Source organism: Staurois parvus, unplaced genomic scaffold (genome assembly GCF_062004578.1).
Source record: "Staurois parvus isolate SC_StPar_1 unplaced genomic scaffold, SC_StPar_1.0 ptg000104l, whole genome shotgun sequence".
NCBI lineage: Eukaryota > Metazoa > Chordata > Amphibia > Anura > Ranidae > Staurois > Staurois parvus.
This window is the reverse complement of record NW_028317900.1, coordinates 11,476,223-11,492,649: the sequence shown is the minus strand read 5'-3', so window position 1 is coordinate 11,492,649 and position 16,427 is coordinate 11,476,223. Positions and strand designations below refer to the sequence as shown.

The following is a 16,427-nucleotide window of genomic DNA, read 5'->3' as shown; positions in this document are numbered from 1 at the left end:
CCTCTGAATTCTAGCTGATGGTGTTGCTCTCGGAGCTGCAGCTTCTACTTCCCAGACCAGCGTTCAGCTGATTGTGTTTGTCGCCATCATGTTGCATAAGGTACAGGCTTAATAATGTTCCTAATTTGTTGTGTCTTGTTTGAAATTTTGAAAGTAATCACTAGACTTAAGCTTGGACATCTGACAAGCTTGCAGTGTGGGATATAAACATCCCTTGTGACAGCAGTAGGCAGTGACAGGTACTCTTTATGGATAGGTTGGAGGTTTATTGGAAACACCATCTCTCCTTTGACCTCCAGTGCAGCCGATCAGACACAGATCCGTCTGATTGGCCGCTTTACTGGCCAGTAACTGAACAGTAAATAAAGAGTCAAAACTGGAAGTGAGATGGTCATCGCTTCCAGTTTCTGAACTCATACAGTGGGAGGTTCTCAGATTGTGTCAGGAGCCAGATACCGCCGGTCATATCCTTACTGCACTCTCCGATTGCTCAGGATAGCCTGGTAAAGGCAATGGCAGGAGGGAGGTGGGACCCCTTTCTGCCACCTGTTAAAGTAATCCAGCAGCTGCTCAGTCGCTGTGAATACTTTTACCTGAATGAGAATCTCTGGGGCTAAATATTGATACCGGGATCATTGTTGTAGCCTCAACCGTGATCCTGGTATAACCGCTCCATTATGAGGCCATATATTTATGTATGGCGGTAGGGAAGTGGTTAAAAACTACTTTGACGCTCTCAGTTCTGCCCTTTATTTCAGATATAACTTATGCAGCGAGGGGTCTCTCTGATGACCCCCTCTTACTTCTTACACTATTATTACAATTAGATCCCCCTCGCTTCTTTTGGAAAGTGAACTCCTATTGGCTATTGCTAATTTCTTCCCTGGAAGGTATACTGATAGACTTAGCGGTATACGGTACAACTAAAATATCCTCCGTGTCAATCCCTGTATATTGGGATTTACTGAGAACTTACCTGAGAGGGATCCTTATTTCACAAATCTCTAAGATTAAAAAGCAATCCACAGCATGGGAAAAGTCGCTAGCAGATAGAGTTTCTCAGACAGAGTTACAATACAGTGCATCCAGAAAGTATTCACAGCGCTTAACTTTTGCCAAATTTTGTTATGTTATATCCTTATTCCAAAATGGATTACATTCATTTTTTTCCTCAACATTCTACAAACAATACCCCATAATGACAATGTGAAAGAAATTTGTTTTGAAATCTTTGCAATTTATTAAAAATAAAAGACGAAAAAAAATACATGTACTTAAGTATTCACAGCCTTTGCTATGCCACTTAAAATTGAGCTGTGGTGCATTCTGTTCCCACTGATCATCCTTGAGATGTTTCCACAACTTGATTGGAGTCCACCTGTGGGAAATTCAGTTGATTGTACATGATTAGGAAAGGCATAAGCCTGTCTATAGAAGGTCCCACAGATAACAGGTGCACTGTCAGAGCACAAACCAAGCCATGAAGTCCAAGGAATTGTCCGTAGTTCTTTGAGACAGGACTGTATCAAGGCTCAGATCCGGGGACGGGTACAGAAAAATTTCTGCAGCATTGAAGGTCCCAATGAGCAGAGTGACCTCCATCATCCGTAAATGGAAGAAGTTTCGAACCACCAGGAATCTTCCTAGAGCAGGACGCCCGGCTAAAATGAGCGATCGAAGGAGACAGGCCTTAGCCAGGGAGGTAAGCAAGCACCTGATGGTCACTCTGAAAGAGCTCAGCGTTTCTCTGTGGAGAGAGGAGAACCTTCCAGAAGAACAACCATCTCTGCAGCATTCCACCAATCAGGCCTGTATGGTAGAGTGGCCAGATGGAAGCCACTCCTCAGTAAAAGGCAAATGGCAGCCTGCCTGGAGTTTGCCAAAAGGCACCTGAGGGACTCTCAGACCATGAGAAACAAAATTCTGGTCTGATGAAACGAAGATTAAACTCCTTGGACTGAATTCCAAGTGTCATGTCTGGAGGAAACCAGGCACTGCTCACCACCTGGCCAATATCATCCCTACAGTGAAGAATGGTGGTGGCAGCATCATGCTGTGGGGATGTTTTTCAGCAGCAGGAACTGGGAGACTAGTCAGGGTGGAAGGAAAGATGAATGCAGCAATCTACAGAGAGATCCTTAATGAAAACCTGTTCCAGAGCACTCTGGACCTTAGACTAGGGCGATGGTTCATCTTTCAACAGGACAACGACTAAGCACACAGCCCATGTAACAAAGGAGTGGCTACGGGCCAACTCTGTGAATGTCCTGGAGTGGCCCAGCCAGAGCCCAGATTTGAACCCGATTGAACATCTCTGGAGAGATCTGAAAATGGCTGTGCACCAACACTCCCCATCCAACCTGATGGAGCTTGAGAGTTACTGCAAAGAAGAATGGGAGAAATTGCCCAAAAATAGGTGTGCCAAGCTTGTAGCATCATACTCAAAACGACTTGAGGCTGTAATTGGTGCTAAAGGTGCTTCAACATAATATTGAGCAAAGGCTGTGAATACTTATGGGGTATTGTTTGTAGAATGTTGAGGGAAAAAATTAATTGAATCCATTTTGGAGTAAGGCTGTAACATAACAAAATGTGGCAAAAGTTAAGCGCTGTGAATGCTTTCTAGATGCACTGTATATTGTCAACCCTACTGCAGACAAATAACTTGAATGGATGCAGAGTCAACAAGCTTACACAGAAGTTTCTCTTAGGAAGGCAGAGCAGAATAGTTTTTTTCCACAAAAAGCCTTACTATGAGGAGTTGGAAAACATTGGCTACCTATTAACTGCTATAATAAAGGCCCAAAGACCATCAACATATATTTCAGAAATTTAAACACCAAGATATTTGATACTGCGGGGATCTCCACAGTTTTTGTGACTTCTTTCAGAACTTGGTTTGGATTTGGGCCTCGTTTTCTTCAATGGGTGCAGCTTATTTATGCTGCTCCAGTGGCCAGTGTTCAGGTCAACAAGCATGTCTCCAACTCCTTCCCATTACATTGAGGGACGTAAAAGGGTCATCTCCTGTCACCTCTTTCACCCTGGCACTGGCGCCTCTGGCAGCTGCTATTCGCCAATCACATGATATTGTTGGCTTTTGTACACCCACAGGTGAAGATAAATTGGCACTGTACGCTGATGACACCCTATTATTTTTGGGTGACACCTCATCCTCTCTGGTAGTGGTTATGTCCCTAATCAGCATGTATGGTCCTTATTCATTCTTCACCATTAACTGGGACATGTCTGTTTCATTGCATCCTAGAATTAAACTTTTTATATTGCAGCTGCCGAAGGATGGGGGGGGGGGGGGGAGAGGAAGGTTGACAGTACCTAATTCTAGACTTTATTTTATAGCCTCCCAGCTACAACCTTTGTATGGTTGGAATGAAGCAAATTTACATAATTCCATACAGGGTATTATTCTGTCACTATTCCCTGTAACTCCACTTCTATAGCTGGTAGTGGCTCACCATTTTCAGGCGAAGCGTAGTTTCCCATTTCATTTGATACATAAATTATGGACCACGATACAGGATATTACTGAGCATAACGGTTATACCAAGCACATGCTGCTTTGGGATAACCCTTGTTTAGCAGAGTTGGAAAAGTTTGAGGGATTTGATCATTGGAACAGGGCTGGTATTCAGTTTCCTTATCAAATATATGAGAGCAATGTGTTGTTACTGTTTAATATCATTGCTGCCCGCTATAAGCTTTCCCACAAATATTTTTTCCCATATCTGCAACTGCGTCATGTGCTGCAGAGTCGAGTATCCACAGTTAAGTTTATATATAACCCTTCTACAGTATTATCTGTGGCACAGATGTCAAACTGGTGGCTCTCCAGCTGTTGCCAAACTACAAGTTCCATGAGGCATTGCAATATTGACAGTTACACGCATGACTCCCAAAGATAGAGGCATGATGGGACTTGTAGTTTCATTGGATGATGAGGAGTGGACTCAGGCCTTGAAAATGTTACCAAAAGTTTCTCTTTCCCCTTTTCACCATAACACCTAGCTCAACTGTTCATACTACATAGAGTACACTATACCCCATTGAAACTCCACTCTTGGGGAAGAGCATCATCCTCACTGTGCCCTAGATGTTCTGTAGCCAATGGATCACTTTTACATACATTGTGGCGTTGCCCAAAATTACATCCCTATTGGAAATCTATTTTTCATGCCTTGAATTCTCTGTGCTCCACTCTGGTAGGAATGGACCCCAAACCAGCATTGGGCATTATTACAGATGGGTTACTACTGAAAAAATGCATTTAATGTGGTACAGTCTTTTTATTTGGCTCGTTTACGTTCACATTAGGCAGACAGGAGCTTACTTCTAAACACGGGATGCCTGAAAAAGTATAAAAAAAATATGGTCCAGGTGGCTGGAATTTAATAACCCCTTCTGCCTCTCTGGTTCTCAGGGCAACAGTAAAGGTACTTGACAGTAAAGGTAGAGCCAGTGTGACATGTGCTTAAGTTGTGGAGCTGGTCAACATAAAATTGGGGTAGAGGGTAAAGATAGCAAGCAAGTTTTAGTACTTCTGATTTAGCTTTACTGCTTGCTGTCCACATTTAACTTCCCTTTTTCTCTGACTGTTGAGTGTCTCCTATGTATTGCATGATATGGTAGAAACAGCATTATGTATCTGTCCAGCATACAGGAGGACAGGAGGTGTGTTACTGGCCAGTTTATCAGGTGAAAACAGAGTTATGATTAGGCACCAATTGGCATGAAATGCATCTACACTTGCTCTTGCTGTGTATCATACTATTTGGACTTTTTTGATCTTTTCAGTTAACTATAGTAACAACAGTGTGTGGTCATTCACCTCTTAATTGTCCATGTTCTGCAGTATGAGCCAAACTGGGCACCGATACCTGTGTTTTTTAAAGTTAAAGAGAAGTGGACCATTGTGGTGCGGTGTATAGTGCTTTTGAATTGTTGGATCTTGTATAATTCACTTGCTCAGTAAATGTTCCATTGGCCTTCTCTGACTTTAAATATACACTATATTGCTAAAAGTATTGGGTCTCCCCTCCAAATCATTGGATTCAGGTATTGCAATCACTTCCATGGCCAAAGGTGTATAAAATCAAGTACCTAGGCTTGCGGACTGCTTCTACAAACATTTGTGAAAGAATGGGTCACTCTTAGGGCTCAGTCACACTTGACTGTTTTACCAACTCTTGCCAAACGCCCCTATAGCGTTTGGCAAGCGTTGGTCCAGCGTTTGCAGAGCGTTTTTTAACGCTCCGCAAACGCCACATGCGTGGTTCAGCGGCAGTTGCTAGGCGTTTGCCGAGCGTTAAAAATGCCCTACAAACGCCTATAATGAAGTTTGAATGGTGTTACCGCTCCGCAAATGCCCCGCAACCGTGTCGCAAATGCTGGCCGGGCGTTTGCAGAGCGGCACCATAGACTAGAATAGGAGGCTTCAACGCCTCCTGACTCGACCAGAGGTGTCCGTTTTGCCGCGACGCGACACTGACGCTCCCGTTAGAACAGCACCATGTGCTGCAATGTGCAGAATTGTCCGAGGCGTTTGGGAAGCGGTAAAAACGCTTCCCAAACGCCTTTCTGCCGCCTGCACACAACCCTAGTGTGAACGTAGCCTTAGGAGCTCCATGAATTCAAGCGTGGTACTGTGATAGGTTGCCACCTGTGCAATAAGTCCATCTGTGAAAAGTCCTTGCTACTAAATATTCCACGGTCAACTTAGTGGTATTATAACAAAGTGGAAGCAACTGGGAACAAGAGCAATTCAGCCATAAAGTGGTAGGCCACGTAAAATGACAGAACGGGGTCAGCTCATGCGCACAGTGCACAGAAGTCGCCAACTGTCTGCAGTGTCAATAGCTAAAGATCTCCAAACTTTGTGTGGCCTTCAGATTAGCACAGCAACAGTACATAGAGAGCTTCATGGAATGGGTTTCCATGGCCGAGCAGCTGCATCCAAGCCTTACATCACCAAGTGCAATGCAAAGCGTCGGATGCAGTGGTGTAAAGTACGCCACTGGACTAGAGCAGTGGAGACGTGTTCTCTGGAGTGACCAATCATGCTTCTCTGTCTGGCATTCCGATGGATGTGTCTGGGTTTGACGGATGCCAGAACGGTACTTGCCTGACTGCATTGTGCCAAGTGTAAAGTTTTGGTGGAGGGGAATTATGGGGTTGTTTTTCAGGGCTTTGGCTTGACCCCTTAGTTCCATTGAAGGGAACTCTTAAGGTGTCAGCATACCAAGACATTGTGGACAATTGCATGCTCCCAACTTTGTAGGAACAGTTTGGGGATGGCCGCTTTCTGTTCCAACATGACTGGGCGCCAGTGTACAAAGCAAGGTCCATAGAGACATGGATGAGCGAGTTTGGGGTGGAGGAACTTGACTGGCCTGCACAGAGTCCTGATCTCAACCTGGAGACTGCGAGCCAGGCTTTCTTGTCCAACATCAGTACCAGACCTCACAATTGTGCTTTTGGAAGAATGGTCAAACATTCCCATAGAGACACTCCTAAACCTCGCGGACAGCCTTCCCAGAAGAGTTGAAGCTGTTATAGCTCCAAAGGGTGGGCCAACTCAATAATGACTAGGATGCCATTATAGTTCATGTGCGTGTAAAGGCCGGTGTCCCAATACGCAGTATAGTGTATGTTCAAATCTACAATTTCTTTTATTAAATATGCTATTTTACATTTTTTAATAATGTCCAATAGCAGCACACAGGAAGGTGTTAGCTGCACCTTTATAACTTTGATTGACAACCCTTTGCTAGCCAGTCAAATGTCTGTGACACGCGCTGCCATGCCCGACAGGAATGTAACAGAGTTTACTCTATAGTAGCCCTCTCAGTGGCCAGGCTTCTTTAATTTTGGATTTAGAGATTCAGCTTAATAGTTTTTATTATAGTTTTATTGAAAGGAAGGAAAAATGGTGCAAGAACATATTTAGATGTTACAGTAAGCAACAGCAAAAAAAAAATTAATTAAAATGAAAAGTATGTGGCAAAATTCACCTAGTCTCTGGTTTCAGCAGAGTCTAGTTTGATTCAGAATAAGTCCCATCTGATAGTCACTGGCTTTCATACTTGACTTTTAGCACTACTGCAAAACGGGAGCTGCAGCAGCTTTTAGGGTGTTGCTGAGCCAAACTCCACCCGATCAGTAGAGCTGAGGGGTGGGATAGTGGAGAGCTGAAATGTCTTTGCAAATTATTTAAACTATAGCTATATTTTCAGATGACAATGTTTTATGGTCTGACAACCAGTGTATTATTGAATTGATTGAAATTGCAGCTCGAAAGACACAGCGTACTATAAAGTCAGATGCATATATCCCTTCAGAGATAGAAAGAAGAATTCCAGGTATGGATATGTTTACATAGTTACATTAGTCCACCTTGAACCAATGTAAATATGTACATACTATGCCTGTGGGATCGATCTAGAAGCTTGATTTTGCTGTAATAGAAACCGCTATTACAGTGATCTCTACTAGCTTCCAGATCCTATGCTGAGTGGCTGCCCTGCTTCATTAAGATCATTGGGTCGCCTGCTTGGCACGGGAATAATTCAGAGATCACAGTGCATTTTGTCAATGAATACAAAGTGTTCTCTGTGACATCACGCTCTTCACTTCATCCAGTGAAAGAATGCTTTGCACTCAATGAGAGAATGCAAAGCATTCAGTGAATGGCACCTGTCCCCTGTTACCTACCTCCTGTTTTCAGTAAGCAGCAGGGCAGCTGCTTGGCACTGGACTCAGAAGCTAGTGGAGATCACTGTAGTAGGGGTATCTACTTCAGTGATTTTCAGTTTCTGGAGACATCCCACAGGTATGGTGTATGCAGAGTAACATTGTTCCAAGCTGCACATTTTGAAAATTGTGTGAAACGTAACTCTAGGCAGTTAATTTGCTGTCTGAGCAATTTGCGCAGGAAACTCCAAGGGCATCAGCAGTGGATACTGTGCAATGCTTGTAACACACTCCCATAGATCAGCCAATTTTTATTTCTAGTTCTGCTGAGCAACATCATGTGACCCAAACACAAAAGAGATCCTATCACCATCTTTAAAAATGTGGGTAAAATCACATAAAAATCTAGTATATTAAATGCATTTTTTTCCTCACTTGTAATGTGTCTTGAAACTCACTAGAGAACTTGAGCACTTCAGGAGAAGTCTATTCCATAGCACAGATACTTCCCCCCTTCCTTCTGCAATGTCAAAACTTTCCTGTGGTGGCCCAGCTCCTCAGGCCTTTGTATGTTTGTAATGAGTTCACAAAATACAAAGGCTTCTGTGAATGGAAAGAAGGAGGGGAGGGGCAGGCATAGTCGTTCCAGCGACTCTGCTCTTGAAGGAATTGTGACCACAATGAGCAGTGTCGGAGCTCCGGAAGTTATCTTCCTCATGGTATGCCTGCAGTTTTTACATAGCAGCTAAATTTCTGGAATTCAGCTTTAATTTACACATTTTTGCACTTATTATCTAATTCTTATAGACTGTCTTTTGTAAAAGAACCTGGAGTTGAGCTGTAAGTTTTAAGGAATATATTGTTATGCTTCTTTGCAGGCTCCAGCAGCATTTGGCTTAGTTTCGTTCCTCATGCACGCAGGGCTGGAGCGTAACCGCATCCGGAAGCATTTACTTGTATTTGCTCTTGCAGCCCCTGTCCTGTCAATGCTGACATATCTGGGATTGAGCAAGGTAAATCAGCTAGTATTTACAAACGTTTCTATTGATCCCTGTGGTCGGTGGGTATTCGACGTGTGTCAGGAAGTGATTTCTTAGAATTGTAATACTCTGTTTTGTGGATCTAATATTTTGTTTTTTTTTATCTTCTCTCACAGAGCAGTAAAGAGGCCTTGTCAGAGGTCAATGCCACTGGTGTCGCAATGCTTTTCTCTGCTGGGACATTCCTCTATGTAGCCACAGTCCACGTACTTCCCGAAGTAGGCGGAATGGGACACAGCCACAAACCAGACTCAGGTGCTGCTAAAGGACTGAGCCGTATAGAGGTGGTGGCCTTAGTCTTAGGATGTTTAATACCTCTCATTTTATCCGTTGGACATCAACACTGAAACAGCGGAGTTTTTCCAAAATCTGATTTGAAAAGCAATTCACACTGGACAGATCCAGGGACATTGTAGTGGGGCTCCCAATGTCTCTTAAACTTAGCATTTGTGTAGTCAGAAGTGACTTTAATAGAACTGGATTATGCCAGTGGGGTGATTTTAATTGTCTTACAATTCGGTGACTTCACCCAGACTTTCAGCCTGTACATAAATGTGTTTTTTTAATTATTGTTTTGCTGGCTATGTGTAGAATGCCACCCATTCAAGTAATGAATGACAGTGATGACTTTTGGGAAATGGTATAATGTTTCAATTTGTTTCCTCTACTAATTTTTTTTCTCTTCTTCAGAGTACTATGATGCCACACATTTAAACTCTTCTGTTGTCTGCTGGGGGACTCCTGAAGTTGCTAAGCATTTATGTTGGTGACTAGATGAAGAAGAGCTTTATATACCCCCATGCCAGTAATTTTAGGGTGCAGTCAGAGCTTACTAGAGTGATATCCACACTTATACAACCATACATAACATATATGGCCTCATTCTATAAATAACTGTAACAAGCCACAGGTTTTATTTTTACAGATTTAAAGAACCAATCACAACTAGACATATGCAAAAATCTAAAAGTTCAGTAGTTTCTATAAATATTCAGGCTTACTTGTGAAAGATTTCTATATACCCCTCTATTTAAGCACAGGTTTATTAGGGAGTAGGTCATCTGAAATCTGACTGTTGCTGCCCTACCAAAGAGTGTTACGGTTGTGATGGCCGCAACTTAAAAAAGGATAAAAGCACACTTGAACGCATTAAAAATGCATGTAAACACACGTGCAAAAAGGCACCTGGAAAGCTTGAATCATTTCATTGATGTGACAAGTTGACCATACTTCCTCTCATGTGACAAGCTAAATTGCTACCCAAAATAAAGCTATATAAGAATAAAAAATCTTAATAATAAAAAACCCTGCAAGTCTAGAAGAACCTAAGATAAACAGATGACATGCTCAGATCCTTCAGCCAAATTGTGACTGTTTTTCTTTAAATTCTATACAAGCCTTTGAATGCAGCAGCGGTATTCCATGTTTTCAGGTTATTAGTTGACTTGTCCGTATGGATATCTGTTTGGCCAGTTATAAATACTATCACAGATAACAATCAAAACCATCTGCATTCCTTGGCTGTCATGTATGTTAACCTGACACCATTATTTTGGATTTTTCATAAAATATATCGTAAGTATGTCTAATGTAGGATTACTGCTACTTGTAATTGTGCCAATGTTCTGATGTACCCACAGTAACCCAAAACTTAATTTAACAGCTTAGGAAAAGTCTTTGCTCTTTTGTCAGCAGTGTTCCCAAATAAGTATTTTAACAGTGCAGTGTTAATGTATAGGTATGAATTGGGCGTCATCCAAGTATTCCCAAATCAGATTGGTTCCTTGTACAAAATAATTGGCCCTTTTGCCTCCATTGTATAGAATATAAATGGCTGTTTTAATCTGAATTTCTTGAACTATGTGAATGTTGCTGTCCTCTTCAGATGTTCAGTGTACCTGCTGGACTGTACACATTGTTCTGTAATTGACCATACTGCCTCCAGGAGTTGTGATGCTGTTTGTAGTAATGCGGTTTTTGCTCTAGTAAATAGAGCGGACTGAGTATTTATAGCTATTGATTGATGGACGTCCACATTCCACGTGTATATATACATCTGCTGAGAATGTAAATTCTCTTTTGACTTGGTCTAAAGCTTTAAAGTTGGAGTGACTGAGCAATGCAGATGATATGTGTTTGGAGTCAGAGGATTACACTTCTTAGTTTTGTGTAGAGGTATATGTATCTGTTTTTAATGTGTACTAGTCACTCTGACACCAGCAGAGGCATCAATTTCTCCTTCTAATCAATAAAGGCTGTCATTTTACTATAAGTGGGTGACATCATGAAGGTGTCAGGTTTAGTCTTGAAAGAGATCATTATCCAGATTAAGGAACGACCTCATTTGTGGTTGGGCCAGCAAGGTAGTTATCTTTTAAAAAAAAAAACTCTGGGGCTTATTTATTAAATTAAAGTTGAACAGGGATTTTTTTTTCCCGGAGCAGATACTCTCTAGTGGCACAAGGCAAAGGAGTCAAAAGGAATGTGCAGACAATTCTGATGCTTACTTATCTTCAGGTGAACTGATGTAACAAGGCCTCACCTTCGTCCCAGTCATTTGCTGCCCCATAGACATTATACATCTGATACAGCCAGATTAGAAAGTTGTCATCTAAGGTTTGTGGGTACCTTTAGGGTCCGCACACTGGCTTAAAAATCGCCACTACTCTTTTCAGAAAAGTGCTTATTTTGAGCATTTTTTTTTTTTGTGTGTGTGAACGTTTAGGCACATTTCGCTTTTTTTCTGCCAGGACACTGCCCTCAAAAACACAAAACAGAAGTTTTTTTTCTTTTCTGCCTCTAAAAGCTGAGCTTTTAAATATGCCTCTAAATGTCCTAATGCGCATGGACACATAAGATAACAGTTGCTTCTACAGGCAAACAAAATTCTCTGGGAGCTGCGGTTTTTTAAGCCAGTGTACATGGACCCTTAAAGAACACAATGCCATTCCTTTTGCCATCTCCTCTAAGTAGTGTCTGTTGAAGACTCTTCATTGCTCCCTCTCTCATTGCATAGCTTTCTAGCAATCCCTAAAAAGCAGCTATGAAAACTCAGACTGGAAATCAGACTTTTAAAGGTAACATCCGTTCTGGATACAATGACAGCACCACTCCTTTTCCAATTGACTGGTTCTGTCTCGTTCTCTCCTGTCTATTGGTCAAGGTCAGCCAATATAAAACATAAAACTATCATTTTATCTAATGCGGAAAAGAAAAAAGGAAACTAAAAGTGTTACTAAAGGTAAATTTTTTTTGTAAATTAAAATAATACGTTTGTTATAGCCACCTACTCTCTGCAGTGGTTTTGAACAGAGTGGCCCCGAACCTCTTCTAGAATTCCCCCGCTGGTGACCCTTTTTTCTGTGCCCCCGTAGCAAGCCACTTGCTATTGGGGCACACAGTGTGTGCTCGCTCTCGAGCTGTGTGTTTCTATGGGGCCGTGCCTCATAGACACACACAGCAGGATTTAGCCCTGCCTCTGCTTCCTCACCGCTGCATTTGATTGACAGCGGTAGGAGCCAATGGCTCCTGCTGCTGCCAGAGTCCCTGTATGAAGAGGAGAGGGGAGAAGAGATGCAGCCATGGACAACACAGATCTCTTCTCCCATCTTTTCCCCTTTACACAAGGAAGGGGGAGGAGAGAAAGGAAAAAAACATTTTTTACCTTAATGCAGGGAATATGTTAAGTTAAAAAACATTTGGGTATAGAACTACTTAAAGTGAAAGTAAGTTTTTACAAATAGTTCTGCAGCTGCTAACTAAGGATTGCAAGAGAGCTGAGATATGATAGAGAGAGCAATAAAGAGCTTAAAGCAGCCTCTATGCACAGGTACTTGGGTCAGTAAAAGAAATGGCATGGTTTACTTCAGGCTGTAGCCCAGAGCAGCCAATCAGAAATAATCTTTTTCTGAACTTTTGTTAACTGTCATCTGGTTACAGTTCATTCCCTTTACACTGCTTGATCAATGGGCTACTTTGCATAAAGAGCAGCAGCGATCATCCAAAAATCATTTTTCAGTGGTCTGACTACACCAAACTGCTTACATCCTATTAGTTGTTTTTCTGCACATCACATCATTGCTCTTTGCACCACTTTAATAAATAACCCTTATATGCCTTGATAGGATTGATTGTAATGATAGGTGAATCTTTTGTAATATGTTATCGAACGTCTGTTATTGTTAATCATTTAAGCCGATTTTTGTTCTGACTATGATTGTTTGTAGATCTTTACCTTGAAGTGTTGTTTACTAGAAGGTTATGGGGTTGTCCTGAGTGGAGATGTTCTACTGCACCTTTGTCAGTTCTTCCTATAGTATGTATCTCCTAGTGTTCCTGTAGTTGAGCCTTAAGCCAGATTTGTTACTGGAGGGACAGAGTGACCCTGGTTTAGGAAACGAGTTAAGCATGTTCACTTTGGAAAGAAATGCTCACTTAGCTTAGTAAATCTGGTGAAAATGTATTTGCAAAGAATACTCAATCTTGCACAAGGAAAATAAAAAAATGGATTTTTTTTTCTGGCATATTGGAGCTTCCCCACATTCACTAAGCTAGTTTCAGAGTAGAAATTCTATACTTCTTTAGTTCCCCTGGGGCCAAAGTGAACCTGTAGTCACATATGTGTTGGTAATGTGCCATTGGCTTGTTAGTACAGGCACCTCCAAGTGGTGCACCTCAGTTCATGTCTCCTTTTTATCACCCAGGACCTCCTAATCCTTGGACTCTCTGTTATGCAAATGTCATCTGGTTTCCTTAGCGAAGGGTTTGGCTGCAACCCCGCCACCTCAATATTGGCCCATCACTGTCTAGGTTAGCCACAGTGACTGTAAGTAGGGTACAGGTAGGGCTGGTCCAGGCTTCTAACTGGTGGAAATTTGCATAGCAGAATACAATGGGATTCTCGGGGTACCACATAGGAAAGCTGTACTGATCTGCTGCTTCTGGAGGTGTCTGCAGTGACATACCACTGATGCTTTACCATGGTTTCTGTGATATCAGGCTTTCTTTAATGGTACGGATTCTTTCCAACATGGCTGAAAATATAGGGATTTTTATTAACTTTAGTTGTCTCCTTTACCATTCTATCCAAACAAACATTGTTTAAAAACAAAAACTCTGTACTGTCCTATTTTATACTCTGATGATATTTTGACTACACATTCTTTGCTTTTTTTCCTTTACAAGTGAACCTGTCATTAGCTGTTTGCACAGACCTTGTTTGCTCTGTCAGTAGCTTCTGTATGCCTGGACTCCAGCAGCACGCCAGATTTGGAGTTGCGGCATGTCTGCCCCTGCATCCAACAGTGGACCCACCTCCATTAGGGTGGCCTAGGTGTGCGCATTGCAAACGCAGCAATCTCACCAGCATAATCTAAGAGGAATTGAAGACCAAAACGTTTTTCACATCTTAGTGTAGGGTTTTCAATCTGCTAGCCTCTCAAAGCCTGACACCATTTTTGGGAGAACTGACCCTTTCTGTTTTTGCTATTTATTTGAAATGTTTACTGTTGGAAAACTTTATAAAAGTATTAATGGAGATGAGATTTTTCATGTGATGTGCTGTATTGTCCGATAATTCACCTCACAGAAAAACAGGACCTGGATTATGTAACAGTAAGATGCAAGAGAGGGGAATTCTGAAATGGCTGCCTGCATATGTTGCCACTCTGATTTTTATTGACTAACTGATGTGCAATATTGACTGGCTGTATCCACTGCTTGTCACTCTGGCCCAGAGGAAGAGAGTGAACTCTAGTGCTGGAGCCCCACTTCGCAAGGACAAATGCGCTTTCAAAGCTGGAAAATCCCTTTGTGGCTGGTGTCTGCCAGTCAAACTCAGTCTCTTCTGTACATGAAATCATTCCAGCATTAAATGCCTTATTTTTTTCTTTGGTTCACTTTAATTGTGAAGAGTAATTTTTTTTTTTAAAGTATACATTTTATGTATAATGTTTTAAATGATTAAAATGTCAAATCATCAAAATAAACAGATATTTCATTATTTGGGTGGGAACTTGTTAGATCTTTGTGTAAATTTGAAATAATGAAAATCTAGAAATTCGGATGTTCTGTTGATTTAGGAGAAAGCAAATACACAAGGCGCAGCTGTCAGTTTATATACATAGTGCATAAAAATCCTTTCTTGACATCAAAAGATTAAAGATAACTGACACTGAAAAGAATTGCAACTCAATTGAAGCTTTCTTCCTTTATTATTATTATTATAATGCAGTAAGGTTAGGTTCACATATATGCAGTGCGGTATATCGCATGTGAATCGCATTCCTGTGCAAATCGCATGATAATTGTGTGCGGTACGATTGGAGCCATACATTGTTTGGCTCAAATCGCACTGCATCCGCACCAAAAAGGTGCAGGACCCTGTTTTGGATCCACACTAGAATCAGATCTCATGGGTATTCACACCTATGCGATCCAACTCTGCACCACATTTTTTCAGGGTGTTGAAGGGGGTGCGATTCTGATGCGGTGCTGCATTCACACAGAAAACACTGTGAACTCTGGACCGCATCAGTGTGAACCCAGGCTTATACAGCAGCCATTGGTCTGTATCTCCAAAGGCCCAACACATATTGAAAAGATGCTCCTCAATTTCTGTTCATGCAGTCCATCTGCATTACAATGAAAAAAAGCTTAGATTGGGCTAGGTTCACACTGTTGTACTGCATGCATTGTGGTGTACTGCATAAAAAAAAAAAAAAAAATTTGTTGGTGTGTTAGTCAGCCGATTCAAACGAATAGTTTGCCTTTCCCCAACACACATTAACCGGTTCCCAACCGCCCTATAGCAGAAGTACTGCTACACGATGGCAGGGTTGCGCAAAATTGTGTGTATATACATATATATATATATATATATGTGTGTGTGATTTTGTATTTTCTGGGTAGGGGGCGCGAGCGATCCCTACCCGCGCCGCTATTGGTTCCTCGGCATGTCAATCACCGGGTTCCGGCCACCGATTCTCGTCCAGGACTGCATGATTGTTGGTGGAGCTGACAGGGGAGAGGTCTGTATGTAAACAGTACATGGACAGGCTGCTTTGTATTGCTCTGCACAGCAATACGAAGCAGCTTGTGTACACAATAAAACACACCGCTCACAGTTAACCCTTTGATCGCCCCAGATGTTAACCCCTTCCTGCCCAGGTCATTAGCACTGATCATTGTATTAGTGTCAAGCAGTTAGTCCCGTCCCCCCCAGTGTCAGAATGCCCGCCGCAGTCCCGCAATAAGTTGCTGATCGCCACCATTACTAGTAAAAAAAAAAAAAATTCCAGTATATATACCACCATTTTTAGATGCTATGACTTTCACGTAAACCAATTAATTTACACGTATTGGGATTTTTTTTTCAGCGCAGGCATGTAGCAGAATACATTTTGGCCTAAATTTATGAAGAAATTTTACTTTTATTTTTTTTTATTGGACATGTTTAATACCAAAGTCAAAAATAGTGGGTTTTTTTTTCAAAATTGTCAGTCTTTTTTTGTTTGTGGAGCAAAAAAGAAAAACTGCAGAGGCGATCAAATACCACTGAAAAAAAAAACTATTTGTGGGGAAAAAAGACATAAATTTCATTTATGTACAATGTTGCATGACCGTGCAATTGTCAGTTAAAGTAATGCAGCTCCGTATCGTTAAAAAATGGCCTGGTCAGGA

The 16,427-nt window shown here is 41.7% G+C and overlaps 1 protein-coding gene across 1 annotated transcript in view; it reads left to right on the top strand.

The window, feature by feature from the left end:
• SLC39A9 (solute carrier family 39 member 9) overlaps positions 1-14,748 on the top strand; it is a 42,895-nt gene extending 28,147 nt beyond the window's left edge. Inside the window, exons 6-8 of the mRNA XM_089671331.1 lie at positions 15-100; positions 8,586-8,720; positions 8,864-14,748. Coding sequence (XP_089527457.1) covers positions 15-100; positions 8,586-8,720; positions 8,864-9,094 — 452 coding nt within the window. The 3' untranslated portion in view covers positions 9,095-14,748. The remainder of the gene's footprint in view (positions 1-14; positions 101-8,585; positions 8,721-8,863) is intronic.
• The last annotated feature ends 1,679 nt before the right edge of the window (positions 14,749-16,427 follow it).